Source organism: Colossoma macropomum, unplaced genomic scaffold, assembly GCF_904425465.1.
Source record: "Colossoma macropomum unplaced genomic scaffold, Colossoma_macropomum, whole genome shotgun sequence".
In the NCBI taxonomy this organism is placed as follows: Eukaryota; Metazoa; Chordata; class Actinopteri; order Characiformes; family Serrasalmidae; genus Colossoma; species Colossoma macropomum.
Genome location: NW_023494800.1, coordinates 6,879,618 through 6,895,496, shown reverse-complemented (window position 1 = coordinate 6,895,496; position 15,879 = coordinate 6,879,618). Strand labels below are relative to the sequence as shown.

The following is a 15,879-nucleotide window of genomic DNA, read 5'->3' as shown; positions in this document are numbered from 1 at the left end:
TCTCAAAATAAGAAATATTAGATAGATCAACCACAATTAAGATAATTTCACTTGACAAGATACTATTTTTATCTTGCGAGCTAGTTTTAAGTTTGAAGAATAAAGTTTAATTCTGCATTTCTCCTCTAAGCTGGTGCACAGATTTGTTCAACTCCATCACTTCATTCAACATATTTAAGCACTGATTTGCCAAACCAGGTGTTGGATGATGACCGCGATTAACACGAAGCTTAAAAATTGTTAAAGAAACACAATGACTTGCATAAAAACACTATTTACTGTATTAATATTATTGGTATTTATTTGAATATTAGTTTTTTTTCTAAGCAAATAAATGTTTACCGCCCAGACAAATAGCTTTTAAAGTATAATTTTCTCAGAGGGCCTAAATCTTGCACAGTATACTGTGCTATATAAATATATATACTGTATATTTAATATGTATTATATTATTGTATTATATATTTTTTTGGATTATACTGATGACATATAACAACATATTTAATTTCCATGGCGGGAAATACAACTGTGTTTAGCCCCTCTGTGTAAGAAGGCTGATTAGCCTTAATCAACTAACAGGATTACGTGTAGGAGGATTTAAAGCCATGAACAAAACACAACTCCCCTCTCTCTCTCAGCTCCTGACCAGCCATCCGGGTGCTACACATAATTTTACACCAGCGTTAAATTGCGCCTGCTGCCTAGAGCGATTCACCATTCACTTCCGCTGATCAGATTGTTCTACCTAAGTGGATCATATGAGGTGATTAGAGCCGGCTACGGTTTGCTTTCTCTTTACAGTGTGCAGATATAATGGCTATGCAGAACATGCACCGGAAAAGCTGCGCTATAAAAAACACGGATCATTAAAAAACGCTGATTGAAAGTGCATGACTCTGCAGTGCTGCGCCGTATTATGTTCCTTAGGACTGCTTGTGCTTCAGCGATGAAATTGGTTTCCTAGAGACTCCAGCTGACAAGTAACAGAAGCTTATAGCTGCTGGTCAGCTAACAGCAGGCCTAAGTCTTCACATGGATTGACTCAGTCATTGCCAGTAGACTTGCTTATGTGGTATCTCACACTGTAGGTCACACTGTTATCTGTAAAAAGGAAAACATAGAGACAAAATGGAAAATTCAAGGTGGCTATCGCTATTTTTATAGACGACAGTATGTCATACAGTGTCAGAAACCATATAAGTAAACTTATTTGAGATTTGAAGCAAATGTGTGGTGTTTTATGCATGGATGTATGGAGATATATCATAAAGCATGAGGCATTTGTTTTAAAATGCATGTAAAGATGTTGTGTATATACATGTAAGTATCAAATAATGGACAGACCAATAAATGTAGATCATACATATACGTCTAATATATGGTTGAATACATCCAAACATCAGTTATAACTGCTACTATGTCTGTTTGCTTTTGAATATTAAATGATTCAAATGTGTCAGTGAGCAATATTTTCATCTATTTTATTGCTAACGGTTTCATTGCATAGCTTACAGAGTGCATGTTTTTTAGAGTTTTTAAGAGATGCATAAAAAAACCGTTAGTTATATAACGTGACGTTAGCATATATGAGTAATATATGCCATTCATATATGAATAATGTTTCCTATCATATATTGTTATATACGTGTTGCACATATATATTTGTATATCGCTGCTGTCGGAAGTAAAACTTCTTTTTCAGTTTTTGACATAATTTGAAAATATCTGTTGTTCTTTACATTGTGTGTAAATTTCATGATGAACGGGCCAAAAAAAACGGCCCAAAATTACTTGGAAAAAAGTCTTGTTCCATTGACTTACATTAAAAGTAAAGTAGGTTTTTCCTTCTCCTGTAAAGTTACCATTTTGGAGATCCGAGGTTTTGTTCCGACAGCAGCGATATGTTGATATATGGCTAAAATATATGTCCCATATTAAAAATGGCCAATTTCAAATAAGTTGGCATGTAGGTCACATATATATCCATAAGTGTATATAAGGGAAATCCATATATGCTAATATACGTCATATATTTGAAACCTAGCTTTTGCTATACATCAGATTTCTGTCTGGAGAGTAACTTCGGCCACCAAAAGGTCTGTATGTTATAAACCTGCACCTGCAATGGTCAACTCTGTTCCACCTCCAGTGCTGACACCGTTCATTCCTCTCTCCGCCTCTTATTCAGCACAATTATCTCCTGATGATGTAGATGAAGCTTTTGCTAATTCCGTTACGCAACAGAAGATAGCAGCGATCAGGGTGGGTTTACTGGCCAGAGCAGCTGGGACAATGAACAACCCAACTTTTAGGGCCACAAAACATGGCAACCTGCTGTGTTTTCATCAGTCCTGTCTTCCTTCTCAACTCCAGAAGAGCCACTGCTAAGAAAAGAGTGGATATGCACATAACTTTATAGGAGAAAGAAAAAAAAAACATGAACTCTAATGTAAAGAGATTTTAATCCATGTAATTCTCCATAATTTCTACTTCTATTATCAGATTGTAAAACAATACAAAGGTGTGGATATGAGAGCAGAACTATATATTAAATGCTGCATATTACAACTGAGGTGGGGGGGGGGTATCTTCATTTTTCAGTTTTTGACATAATTTGAAAATACCTACAGTCCCTTATATTGTGTGTAAATTTCACGATGAATGCACCAAAAGAAACGGCCCAAAATTACTTGGAAAAAAGTCTGGTTCCATTGACTTACATTAAAAATAAAGTAGGTTTTTTCCTTCTCCTGTAAAGTTACCATTTTGGAGATCCGAGGTTTTGTTCTGACAGCAGCGAGACGTAAAAGAGATATGAAGGGGATACAGAGATACATAAAAGATGTAAAAGAGATATAAAGATACATATATGTAGAAAGGGATATAGTCTCTGTGGTTAGCTAGGAGCTAACCTAGGGAAATGCAGTTCTGGCCCTAGCATGTGCTCAAGAGTAGGGATGGACCAATATAGAAATCCTTGGATAACAATCCCTGATAATAAAGTGAAATTCAGCACTGCTATTACGTGCTAAGAGCACATGTTCATGATTGTATGAAAAAACATAAGTTCATAAAAAGACTACATTACAGGCCTCAAAAACAGCTTAATTTACAACACAACTACACCACAAGACATTCAGTACTGTCACTGCTAAACACACACAGTCCTGTTAATTAGGAAATTACCAACATGGGAGTTTTAAAAAGGCAAACGTGGACCAACAGCAGCCTAAAAGCATCTTAGTCTTAAAATCAGCTTGACTGGTAGGGAGAGTGTTCAGTCTGATCCTCGTTCTACCATTTAAAAATCATATTTGTGCTAAGATGCATTAGGGAAACCCAGCCAGCATAAAGATCAGGAGTGTCTAGTTTGTCAAACTGCAAAAGGAGAGATAAACAACATCCGAGTATTTTGACACTCATTCCAAAGATCACAAAAAGTCTTTTTTCCAAGACCTTCATTAAATAACTCTCTATATCTTGTTGCACCGATGCAGCAGTACCACCGTACCAGAGAGCAAGCATATAGCCGTCTGTTGGCTTGATAAAGTTGGCACCTCACTGACTGTTTGCCACTGGTGGCCCAACCTCGGACCACCCAGATTACTGTCCTTCATACAAGCACTAACTAGTTTTTAATCTCCCCAAACAAATTTTAAATGCACATTGCAGACAAACTTAGACATATATTAACTGAGAAAAAAAATGACTAGGCCTGATGTAAAATGATTTTATAGAAAATGTTGTTGACACTAGATTAAAAGAATAGATTAAACTAATTTACAAAATTTAACCAAAGAAAGGTAGGAAGGAAAATGAGCAATAACAAGTGGAATTGTGACTAATACTCTGCTTAACCACTGGTGGGCCGCCCGGAAAACGCTGAGCAAAGCGCCAGTGGATCACCAGCTCTGCCATCAGCAGGCCGACAGTGGTCCACTATCTTCTTGCTATCAGGGGTTATCCACACAAGAGTAAATATTTTGTGGTTGTGTAATGCTGATTTGTCCTATAACTCATACATGAAGTGCAGTGTGAGTAAGATTAATAGCACTTAAATAGTTTTCAAATGATTAATTAGATTATTAGTATTAAAAGTCAGAATAAATACTACGCTGATAACTGATACACTGTGTACTCCCGCTCTACAACACACTAAACCAGTGTTTACTAGTCTGGCCTTGTGTTGCGCAGATTTCACATCTAATGACGTGAGAGAATTTACCCTCAAGACTGTGAGCTTCAAGAGTGTTTGGAGGGTTTGTTTCTGTTTTTCTTTTTTTTTCTATCTCTCTTCTGTTTCTTTGAGACTTTGCCTGGCCGTCCTGGCTTTGATAGAACTTCTTTAAAGTGCCTCTTCCGCTCTCTAGGCTGACCCACATAAATTTCTAGATCTTTCTCTCCACAAACCGTACAATCCTGATCTGATTTATGAAAGCATGTATCATATAAATACTAGTCACTCAGGGGCTGACTGAAGTTTACTGGAGTGCAGTTCAGCTGAGTGTGTGTTTATGTGTGTGTGTGTGTGTGTTGGGGAGAAAGGCAGTGTGCAAGACAGAAAAGAAAGCTGTAATCTTCTCATATGTCCCTGCTCCAGCCTCCAGCCAGGAGAGTTGAAGTTAAAGTTCATGAAGGAATCAAATTTACACAATGTCAGTGTCGGACAACAAGCTAACAAGTAATGGAGGCTAAAATACGTCAGTTATGCCTTGCTGACTGTGAGATGCTCTGCTATCTGCTTTATAGCTACACAAAGTGAAAAGCAAGTACAATGTGAAATTTGCAACAAAAAAATGGCTCACAATCAAACAGCACGTGGCCAGTGCCAAAACAATGACACATCTGAAGGGGTTGGCCTTCGATATGTCTTGGTTTTTGGAATCAATATACCGTCTAGAACAGGGGTGTCAAACTCAACCACTAAAGGGCCATATTAAAAAAATCTCAACAAATCCGAGGGTCAGAGAGCGTTTACATTATAATACGCCAAAACAGCAACAGCAAAATGTAGCCACTTGTAATAAACCTTCAAATATTACATGTGAATTCTTGATATATTTAGGCTACATTAGATACAGATAACTGTTTAAATGTCCCCAGAATGTAGGTCTTTTAAACCCACCTGTGTGCTTTATCTACACACCTGACATCTTCTGTGCTGCAAGTTCATTAATTCTTAATCAGTTTCTGAGCTGCTGAGTGTTTATAGTGTTTATAGTATTCATGTTGGTTGAACTGCAGCTGAAACGCAGCTGGTGTGTTTGGTGATATGGGCTAATATTATTAGAAAATCAAAATAATTTTGAGGGCGGGACTGGATTGTGTCACAGGCCTGATCTGGTCCGCAGGCCTTGTGTTTGACACATGGGGTCTAGAATGACTCCATCAATTCCTGTAACTTGGAATCAGAACTGGAGTCGACTTCAAACGTTCTGGAGCCCCACTGATTTAGCTTTAGCTTGCATCCACATATAGAAAAAGCAGGCTCTTCACAAACATGTTTTGCCTTACCGACTACATTTGGGGTAAAGGAGAAAACCATGTAAATGTGATTTCGTTTTGCCACACTGTAGCTTTAAGCAGAGAAAGAAAAGGTTGATTAAGTCCAATGTGATTTATGACTGACTGACTGAAGGCAGAGGGTGTGAAAGCGGCGCAGGAGTAATATATATGGTGACATTAGCACAAGAATAGCTGCAATCTAAAGAAAACAGCTTTTCTCATGGTGCGTAAAGGGTCAATATGAGCTCTCACACACACACAAAAAGCAGGGTGGAAATGGTGCTGAATGATGGGTAACAGCAGCTTGGAGTGTATGTCAGTGGGACCTGTTTGAGCTAAGCTGTCCCCTGAGCTCAGACACAAGAGCAGGTCAGTGTGAGAGTGTGGATCGCAGTCTCTCGAGAGCCACTCAGGAAGCTCTCAGACTGAAGGAGCTCTGATTACACAGTGTGTGTGGTGTTTCGATGTTCTCCTGTGTTGCCGTGTTCGAAACAGTCTGCCACATATGAATTTCTCCAGCAGACCAAGGATGCCCAGATAATGTGCTGCTCTGGCCAATATGCAGCTAGAGCTATCTTCATGATATAATGCATCCCTATGTGGAAAAGCTGCTAGCAACGGTTGCTAAGCAGTGATTGGAGGGCTTGGTTTGATTGGCTCAGCCCCTGATGTGAAAGCCCCCAGTTATTGTGAAAAAAGCATGCTGTTATCATAAGTAACAGCATAGGTAGAACACACTGCAACCAATCAGACTGTGTTAATTGTTGCATAACAACATATAATGGTAATTGTGGCATACTGGATACTGTACTGCATACTTATACGAAGAGCATACAGCATGCAGTATATACTGGTACAGTATACAATATATACTGGTACAGTATGTAGTACACAGTATATATTGGTCCAGTATATACTGGTGCAGCATGCAGTACACAGTATATAGTAGTACAGTATGCGGTACATAGTATATACTGGTGCAGTATACATTATATGCTAGTACAGTGTGAAGTATACAGTATATACTGGTATGTTATGCCGTACTCAGTATATACTAGTGCAGTACACAGTATATACTGTATACTAGTGTACACAGTATATAGTAGCATAAAATGCAGTATACAGTACATACTGGTACAGTATACAGTATACTGGTACATTATGCAGGATACAGTATATAGTAGAGTATGCTGTACACAGTATATAGTTGTACAGTATGCAGTACACAGTGTAGTATACATTATATACTAATACAGTGTGCAGTGTACATTATATACAGGTACAGTATGCAGTATACAGTATATACTAGTACAGAGTGCAGTATGCAGTACATACTTCTGTAGTATACTGTACACAGTATATAGAAGTACAGTATGCGATACACAGAATATACTGGTGCAGTATACATTATATACTTATACAGTGTGCAGTATACAGTATATACTGGTACATTATGCCGTAGTCAGTATATACTAGTGCAGTATACAGTATAGCAGTATATACTGTATACTAGTGTACACAGTACATAGTAGTATAGAATGCAATATACAGTACATACTGGTGCAGTATACATTATATGCTGGCACAGTATACAGTGTACAGTAAACATTATATACTGTACAGTATGCAGTATATAGTACATACTGGTACAGTATACAGCATACCAGTACATTATGCAGGATACAGTATATAGTGCAGTATGCTGTACACAGTATATAGTAGTATAGTATGCAGTACACAGTACATACTGGTGCAGTATACATTATATACTAATAAAGTGTGCAGTGTACATTATATACAGGTACAGTATGCAGTATACAGTATATACTGGTACAGAGTGCCGTATACAGTACACAGTACATACTTCTGTAGTGTACTGTACACAGTACCTAGTAGTACAGTAGGCAGTAAACAGCATATACTGGTACATTATCTACTGGTACACAATATAGTATACACTGGTACAGTGTGCAGTACACAGTACATACTGGTGCAGTATACAGTATATATTGGTATTTTGAGTGTATGTAAATGCTATTGTGCTCCTAATGCTGCTAACTAATCTGATGTTAAACACACACACACACACACACACACACACATACACACACACACACATACACACACCTAACTCAATCCTTCTGATAAAAGCTGCAGTTTTTGAGGGAAAAACATTTTTCCACACATAATTCCCACATTAATAAACATATGACATCAACACAATTGTTGCCGAACAAAGTAAAATAAAAAACTGTGTTGATGTAATCTGTTGATTTATGTGGAAATTATTCACACATTTGCATTAAGTCCTTACTTCTTTGAAAAACATCCACCACCCACCCCCCACAAAACACTGCAGTCCTGGACAAACACATACAGCAACAAATCCACTCTACAGTGACTCATAATTCCACACAGATGAAACAGCATATGCGCTCTATGAATATACTCTCAGCAGTTCAACAGCAAACGACACAAACCCAGACACGTCTCTCATTAAAACACTGTTATTTTCCTCTCTCCTTCTACGGCACACTCACTCCCACTCTCAGACACGGAGCAGATACGACTTAATTATCAAAATTACCAAATCCACTGACTCACAGGAGCCAGTAAATTCTATAGTGGACCATCAGAGTTTGTGAAATGTGCTACATGAATAAACATATAAAAACAACACTGCAAAACAACACTAAAATGGTGTAAAGCCACACCACACACACACTAATGAACCACACCTCTTACATTACATTTGCAACACAGTAATTATCTACTTTCAGAAACCCTGAGATGCCCCCTGCATCCTACAACAAATCACAATCTCACAAAGACAGCTACAGCAATCCTATCTATCTATCGCTGGGCAATATATATGGTGTACAGGCAGGTTGCTGGTGTCACACCATTGTTTTCATTTCATTTTAGCATTATTGTTAGATAATAAGCTTTACATCTATGATGACATTCTAGCCAACGAAATAGCAGCATCACTAAGACCAAGTAGTCTTTTTATGTATTTTAATTATATTTTGTATGATTTGATGTCAGTTAACTGCAATGTGTAACTTATTGGGTGCTTCAGATTGTTTTGAAATAACAGTTTAAAATTCATAAAAGCTGAATAAATAGTTCCCTTTCCGAAACTGTGCTTTTTGATTAATACTGATACATAACACATAATTAGTTGAAACCTTTGCTGAGCTCTTAGTCATATTAAGATCCTTTTATGCATGTATCTGCAGTTATATTGGGTTTATTTTATTGAAAACCGATTCCAAACTTTTGAATGGTAGTTGCAAGTTGCAAGCAAACGTGTAATTCTGCAAGAGTCTCTTGGAAAATGGTAAATTTATAGCTTTCTCTGATACACACACTTAAAATATAAAGGTTCCTTAAAGGTTCTTGGCTTAGATGACAAGTTCTTAACCTTTAATTGACATAGAACTATGTGAAGGTTTCTTTCCCCACCTCCTTTACAAAAGGAGGCTCTTCTAAGAATCACCCATTGAACCATCCACAGGTTTATCTATCTTTCTGTCTGTCTATCATATGTATTCACTCCCTTGTTACCTCCAGCAGTGGTAGGTCAGGGTCCAGCTGGGTGAAGCTGCTCAGCACCACCGGTCCAGTCTGCTCGCCCACCTCCAGCTTCACCCCGTCCCAAATACTGCGGATCCGCCAGGCGCCACCGTCAAACATCACACACGCTCCCCTCACATGCACCATCAGGGGGGTATGAGTGAGGGTGGGGGGTAAAATCCAAATTCAGAACCAAAATAAAAAAAAAAAACAATAATCCAGAGCAAACTAAATGTAGGGTCCCATGCTTGGAATAAAATCCAGCTTTGTTTTGCTCCTGCTGCGCAAACCCCTGAAAACCATGAACTCACTCCCTTCACTCACACACACACTGACACACACTGAGGGGACAGAGAATAGACTGAGCTCCGGGTCCCTCAGGCTCCGCCCCACCAGCCCGCCCCCCCGCTTCTCTCCCTATCTCTCTCGCGCATGCACTCCACAAACCCCACCCCCACCCTCTTCTCTAAGCATGAGGTCATTTTTTAGCAGCTCTGTGCTGAAATGGAAAGGGTCATTTAAAAGCTGTGGAGAATCGAGCAGAAGCTGTAAAAGCACCGAGCAGTTCTCACACAGACATGATTCACGCCCGGCTACATTCACACGCAGGAACAAGCTGAGTTTACGGACTTTCGGGACCACTGAGATAGCAAAAAACTGGATGAACACACCAGCTGGTCCTGTAGTGTTCATTAATCTTCATTCACTGGCCACTTTATTAGAAACACTTCCGTTGTACTTCAACTCAGTGGCCACTTTACTGGAAACAGCTACCTTGTGCTTCCACTCACTGGACACTTTATTAGAAACACCTACCTTGTGCTTTCACTCACTGGCCACTTTATAAGAAACACCTACCTTGTACTTCAACTCACTGGCCACTTTATTAGAAACACCTACCTTGTACTTCCGCTCACTGGCCACTTTATTAGAAACACTTACCTTGTACTTCCACTCACTGGCCACTTTATTGGAAACACTAACCTTGTACTTCCAACACTTAACTGGAAACACCTACATCATACTGGCCATTTTATTAGAAACACATCCCTGGTACTTTAACTCACCAACCACTTTTCTGGAAACCCCTGCACTCAAAAAATGAACCAAGGTAGTTACTTGACTTACTTGTTATAAATAAATTAAGTACATAAAACTATTTACTTTTTTCGAGAGTGCCTTGTGCTTCCACTCACGGGCCGCTTCCTGAGGTCCACCTACTTTAAAAGTCCAGTGTATAGTTGTATAGTCACAGTGCTAAAATGCTATTCATCGTTGAGTTTTTATCCTTGTAGATTTGCATATGAAAGAGCTGTCGACATGTAACTACGTGTTTACTGATTTAACCCTTTCAGCAGAACCATCACAATAGAATGGAACCTCATTGTTTGTGTTTGTAACAATGGCCTCTTTTCTTCCTAACAATGGATAATCAGATTCCAGAACTGCATGGAGAACCATGCCCAGCGTACTACACTGGCCACTTTATTAGAAACCCCTACCTTGTACATTCACTCACTGCCCACCTTATGAGGTCTATTTTTCCTATAGGGCCACTATGAATGCATACAGCTACAGTAGGTCATCTGTTGCTTCACAGTTCAACAGCTCCCTCTACTTACTCAATCCTTGACCATTTTCTGACCACAGGCCCACGGTTGACCAGAAATGGTGCGGATGTGTTGCTTGTATGAGTGTAGATACAGCTGTGTTATTGAGGTTTTTACACACATTGAGATTAAAAATCTCACAATATAGCATAAGATACCATGTTGCACTGGTGCATCTGTCCACTTAGTGCAGGACAGTGCATAAAGAAAAGCTTATTAAATAAACAAAAGGCTTTGTTTTGAAAGTGCTGTGCTCATGTTAAAGCAAAAGTCATCTCTCTCTCTCCCCCGCACGCCTCCTCTGGACGTTTCTGGCTGCTCTACTTTGCACATCTGGTGTGTGTTATGCGTAGGCCGAGGAGGCCGAGTGACTGCCAGTAAGAACCGGCGCTGAAAACACACTCAGGGAGTGGAGGAATGTGACAGGGGGGAGGGGAGACGAGTGCAGCCAGGGGGAAGAGCACTGTGTATGTGTGTGTGAAGAGCCCTCCCTAATTGCAAAAGCAATTCTGGAATGGATCTGCTGAGTACAGTTATGTCTGGTTAGAGAACGCACTCTCTTTTCTATGAAATGTTCCACATCAGCGTATATTATTTGTGTTCTTTTGGAGGGATGCATTCGGTGGGTGTGGCCATAGAAAGTGCAATACAAGCATATTATGCACAACAACTGGCTCAAAAGTTGCACAGGCTGGAGAAAGAAAATACATCCAGGAGTCCAAACCTTATACAAGTTTTCATGTGAGAGTGCAAGGCCAGGGCTAAACAGCTGGAAGTTGCAATTTGGAAGAAATAATAGAAGAAAGAAAAGCGTTTAACATACAGCACTGTGCAAAAGTCAGAGACCACCCTTCGTTTATTTAATTTACAGCCAAAACAGCCACTAAGTATGAGCTATTCATTTTGCAGCACCAGGAAAAAAGCAGAAAGTGTGTATTTAAAAGCAGAGTAAACAAAAAGATCAACAACTAAATATATTTTTTCAGTATTTAGTGTGTGCACCTTTACCTTCATTAAAAGACTCACTTTCACTTTTTCAAAGAAATCTACAGGGATATTTTTCCACACCTCCAAAGTTCAGTCTTAGGAGTTGGTTTTGCATTGTCTGCTTCTCACCATCCACTAATCCCAGACACATTCAGTGGTGTTGAGGTCTGGACTCTGGGGTGGTCAGTCCATTGTTCAGCTTCTTTGTTTGATGCGTCCGTCTCCTTTTCTCAGTGAGGTTCTTCTTGAGAGCTGCACATCCTTTCAGACCCACAGCGCTGAGTCGTCTTCTCACAGTGGAAGGATGGACAGAAACACCTGTGGATGTTTTCAGATCGAAGCAGCTTGATTTTCTTCTCTCTCTCAAAGATGAAAGCTTTAAGTGCTGTTTATCTGAAGGGGGCAGTTTTGGTCTCTACCAGGTCTTCCAGGTGGTTGTGAGGAGCCCCATTTTCCAGTTTTGGAAACTCCTGGTTTATTATTTTCACTTCTCTTCCTTTGACTTTCTCCTTCCTTACACAAGTAATATCTAATCTCCTCAGAAATATCTCTTAAAATATAACAACTGGAAGACGTTAATGTCTGTTTTTTTTCCAGAAATGAAATAAAGTGCGCTCTCTGAACTGGACTTTTGCACAGTTTCCTCACTTTCCTAAATGCAGAATAACACAAATCGTCAGAGGAATGATTAGGTGATGAAAATGTGAAGCATCACCCAGATACACTCATAATACTTGATTTGCTGACTCATTCATGCACCAGAATGACTCAGCAGAGCACTCAGCAGGGTCAGACTCCAAGACTCCAACTTAAGAGAGCTACAGCGCAGCAGAGTTTAGTGTTGTCTCTCATTTAACTCATCTCAGTACTTAACCCTACACTGTTAGACATAAAGGTTCTGTGCAGGTATATTTTTCATTCATCAAGGTACAAATAATGTAAATCTTCCCTCAAAGGTTCGACAGTGGTTCAATTGTGAACCTTAAATAAGTTATTCTAGGTGAAAAGTACATATTTGTACCTTTTCATAACCGAATGTTTTAAAACAGAACAATAAAATAAGAAGTCAGGCAATGAGACTGGGTAACTGAAAGGTACTGAGTTGTATCCTTGAGGTGACCACCCCAGTGAAAGGAGGGGTACTGCACCAGTGACAGTTTAGTACCTTCTTTTCTGAGATTGTATTACATACATGCATCATTTTAACCGCCTATCCTTCTGGGTCGCGGTGGGGTGCTGGAGCCTATTCCAGCTGTCATTGGGCGGAAGGCAGGATACACCCTGGACAGGTCGCCAGTCCATCGCAGGGCAGACAGACAGACATACACAATCACACACACACATTCACACTCACACCTAGGGGCAATTTTAGCATGTCCAATTGGCCTGACTGCATGTCTTTGGACTGTGGGAGGAAACCGGAGTACCTGGAGGAAACCCACACAGACACGGGGAGAACAGGCAAACTCCACACAGAAATGACCCTGGTCACCCGGCCGGGAATCGAACCCAGGCCCTTCTTGCTGTGAGGCAACAACTGAGATTGTATTATAAAATCTATTTATTTATATTAGCATTTTATTCATTAGCATTTTGTGGTCTTCTTTCCTATATGCAGGGTAAATTGGGGAAAGAAGCCCAGCAGGGTACACTCTCAAAAAAAGGTATGGAACTGTCACTGGGGCAGGACCCCTCTTGTCACTGGGGTGGTCCCCTCTAGGGTACATCTCAGTACCTTTAGTCAGGGAACATAACTGTACCATAATCCATTGAAATGATATTTTCTAAGTTGTATTGACTCCACACACCCCATCTCGTCTCCAGGCTTTTATTTTATTGTTCTGTTTTAAAACTTTAGGAATGAAAAGGTACAAATATGAACTTTTCACCTGGAAAACTTATTTAAGGTTCACAATCAGACCTTAAAACCACTGTTGTACCTTTGAGAGAACATTTACAGTGAGTGCGTTTACATGCACTTAATAATCCGATAACTGCAGAAAATCAGATGTTGTTAGTAATCTGATCAATGTGTTTACATGCACTTGAGTAATCAGATAATGGGAAACTCCAGGTCCACATGAGTCAGGCAGTAATTGGATTTCTGCTTTGCAACCAGCCAATAAACTCAGAGAAGAATACGTGACGTAAACATAGCATAAAACTGAAACTTCGTGAAACTTTGCGTTTTTTTTTAAACGTTGTGCCACTTTTCCTGAAAATATGACCATACATCATCTAGGGGATGAAGAACATTTAAATCCTTCATTTTGTCAAGCATGTATTTGGTTTCAGCGTCTCGGGGCAACACTGCTCGCTTATTACCACGGTCTGTCCTGCACATGCTCAGACTGAGAAATCCGAAAGAAATCAGAGTAAGGGTACACATGAAATCTGATTACTGAGCTAAAATCCAGCCCTCTTTATCAGATTCTTAATCGGATTTCTAGACCTTACTCCGATCTAAGAAATCAGAGTGTGCTGTTTACATGACCATTTGAATAATCAGATAACTGCAGAAATCTGATTATGAACAGATTACGCAGTGCATGTAAGCATATTCACTGTTTGTTCCTTGATGAACAAAAAATGTACCAGCACAGAACGTTTATTTCTAACGGTATAAGCTGGTTCCGCCTCCTCACTGTCTTCCTTGATCAAATGATAGAGTCAAATCCGATCCTGACACATTAACTGAATGGCTGTGGTCTAAACTCTGAAATTTCATCCGGATCACTGCATTCCTGGGATTTCTTCTCTGAAATTCTTTTGTTCATATTTTTTACCAGTTTCGGTTTTATGCTCTGTATCATCCACTGTTTTACACACAAAAGAATCCAGACCTTCACTGATAAGAGTAACAAACAAAAGGCGTGTGGATTAACACATTCCTTCCATCTCCTCTATTCTCTCTCTTTCTGCATTCCTCCATCACTCAAGGACACTGAGTAATGTGAAATATCCATTTAAACTCACACACACATACAGAGGGCGGAAAAACCCTGATCTAATTAAGTGGGTGGCTTTTATTCTGCCTGCATAGCTGAGCATCACTGCTAATGAAATAAAGGGTGATATCATTAGAGTGAATCAGCGGCTGCTTTACTGTAAAGACGGACATCAGTCACTGTCAGACGGTCGCAGTGAAGAACATCCGAGTACATCTCAGAGCGTATTCCTCAGCACCTTCTCTCTCTCTCTCTCTCTCTCTCTCTCTCTCCTCTTTTCGCTTGTTGTCTCTCTCCCTCTTCTTTATCTCTCTCTGTTATATATTTCTCTTTGCGCTCCCTCTCTTTTCTTTTTTTACGTTCTCTCTCTCTCTGTCTCACTCCTTTTCTCTTTTGCTTTCTTTTGCTCTTTCTTTCTCCCTCTCCCTCTCTCTCTCTCTATTTACTCCTGTTGTCTCTCTTGCTCTCCTTATCTCTCTTCCTCACTCTTCTCTCTCTCACTTTTCCTTTTTCTCCCTTTACTCACTCTCCCCATTTTTACACTCTCCGTCTTTACTCTTTCTTTGTCTTTACTCTCTTTCTCTCTCCATCTTTACTCTCTCTCTATACATCTTCACTCTCTCTGTCTTTACTCTTCACTCTCCATCTTTATTCTTACTCTCTTTACTCCATCTTTCTCTCTCTCTCTTTACTCTGTGTTTACTCTTCTCTCCATCTTTACTCTTTCTTTGTGTTTACTCTCTTTCTCTCTCTGCCTTTACTATCTTTCTCTGTCTTTACTTTTTCTCTCTCCATCTTTACTCTTTCTTTCTGTCTTTCTCTGTCCTTACTCTCTTTCTGTCTGTCTCTTTTTTCATCTTTACTCTCTTTCTCTCTGTATTTACTCTCTCTTTCTCTTTCTCCCTCACTCCCTCTCTTTTGCTTTTCCTATCTCTGTCTTTTTTTCTCTCGCTCTTTCTCCCTCTCTTTTTCTCTCATTTGTTCTTTTGGCCCCTTGTTCTTTATTTCACTTATTCGCTCTCATTGTCTCTTTTGCTCTCATTGTCTTTCTCCCTCTCCCTTTCTCTGCTTCCTTTCTCTCTCTCTCATTTGCTTTCCTTGCCTCTTTTTCTTTCTCTCTCTTGTTGTCTGTTTTGCTCTCCTCATCTCTCTATCTCTCCCTTCTCTCTTTTTCCTTCTCTCTCTCTTTCCTTGTTTCTTTCTCTTTTCTCTCTGTCGTCACTCTCTCACCCTATTTCGTTCTCTCTATC

At 39.7% G+C, this 15,879-nt stretch overlaps 1 protein-coding gene across 4 annotated transcripts in view; it reads right to left on the bottom strand.

The window, feature by feature from the left end:
- Positions 1–15,879, bottom strand: part of LOC118819779 (ral guanine nucleotide dissociation stimulator-like) — a 124,473-nt gene that overhangs the window by 60,782 nt on the left and 47,812 nt on the right. Inside the window, exon 1 of one of the 4 annotated variants that reach the window (XM_036587681.1) lies at positions 9,076–9,463. The exons of the other annotated variants lie outside the window; for them this stretch is intronic. Coding sequence (XP_036443574.1) covers positions 9,076–9,231 — 156 coding nt within the window. The 5' untranslated portion in view covers positions 9,232–9,463. Of the gene's footprint in view, positions 1–9,075; positions 9,464–15,879 lie in introns of those variants that run through there. 4 annotated transcript variants of the gene reach the window in all.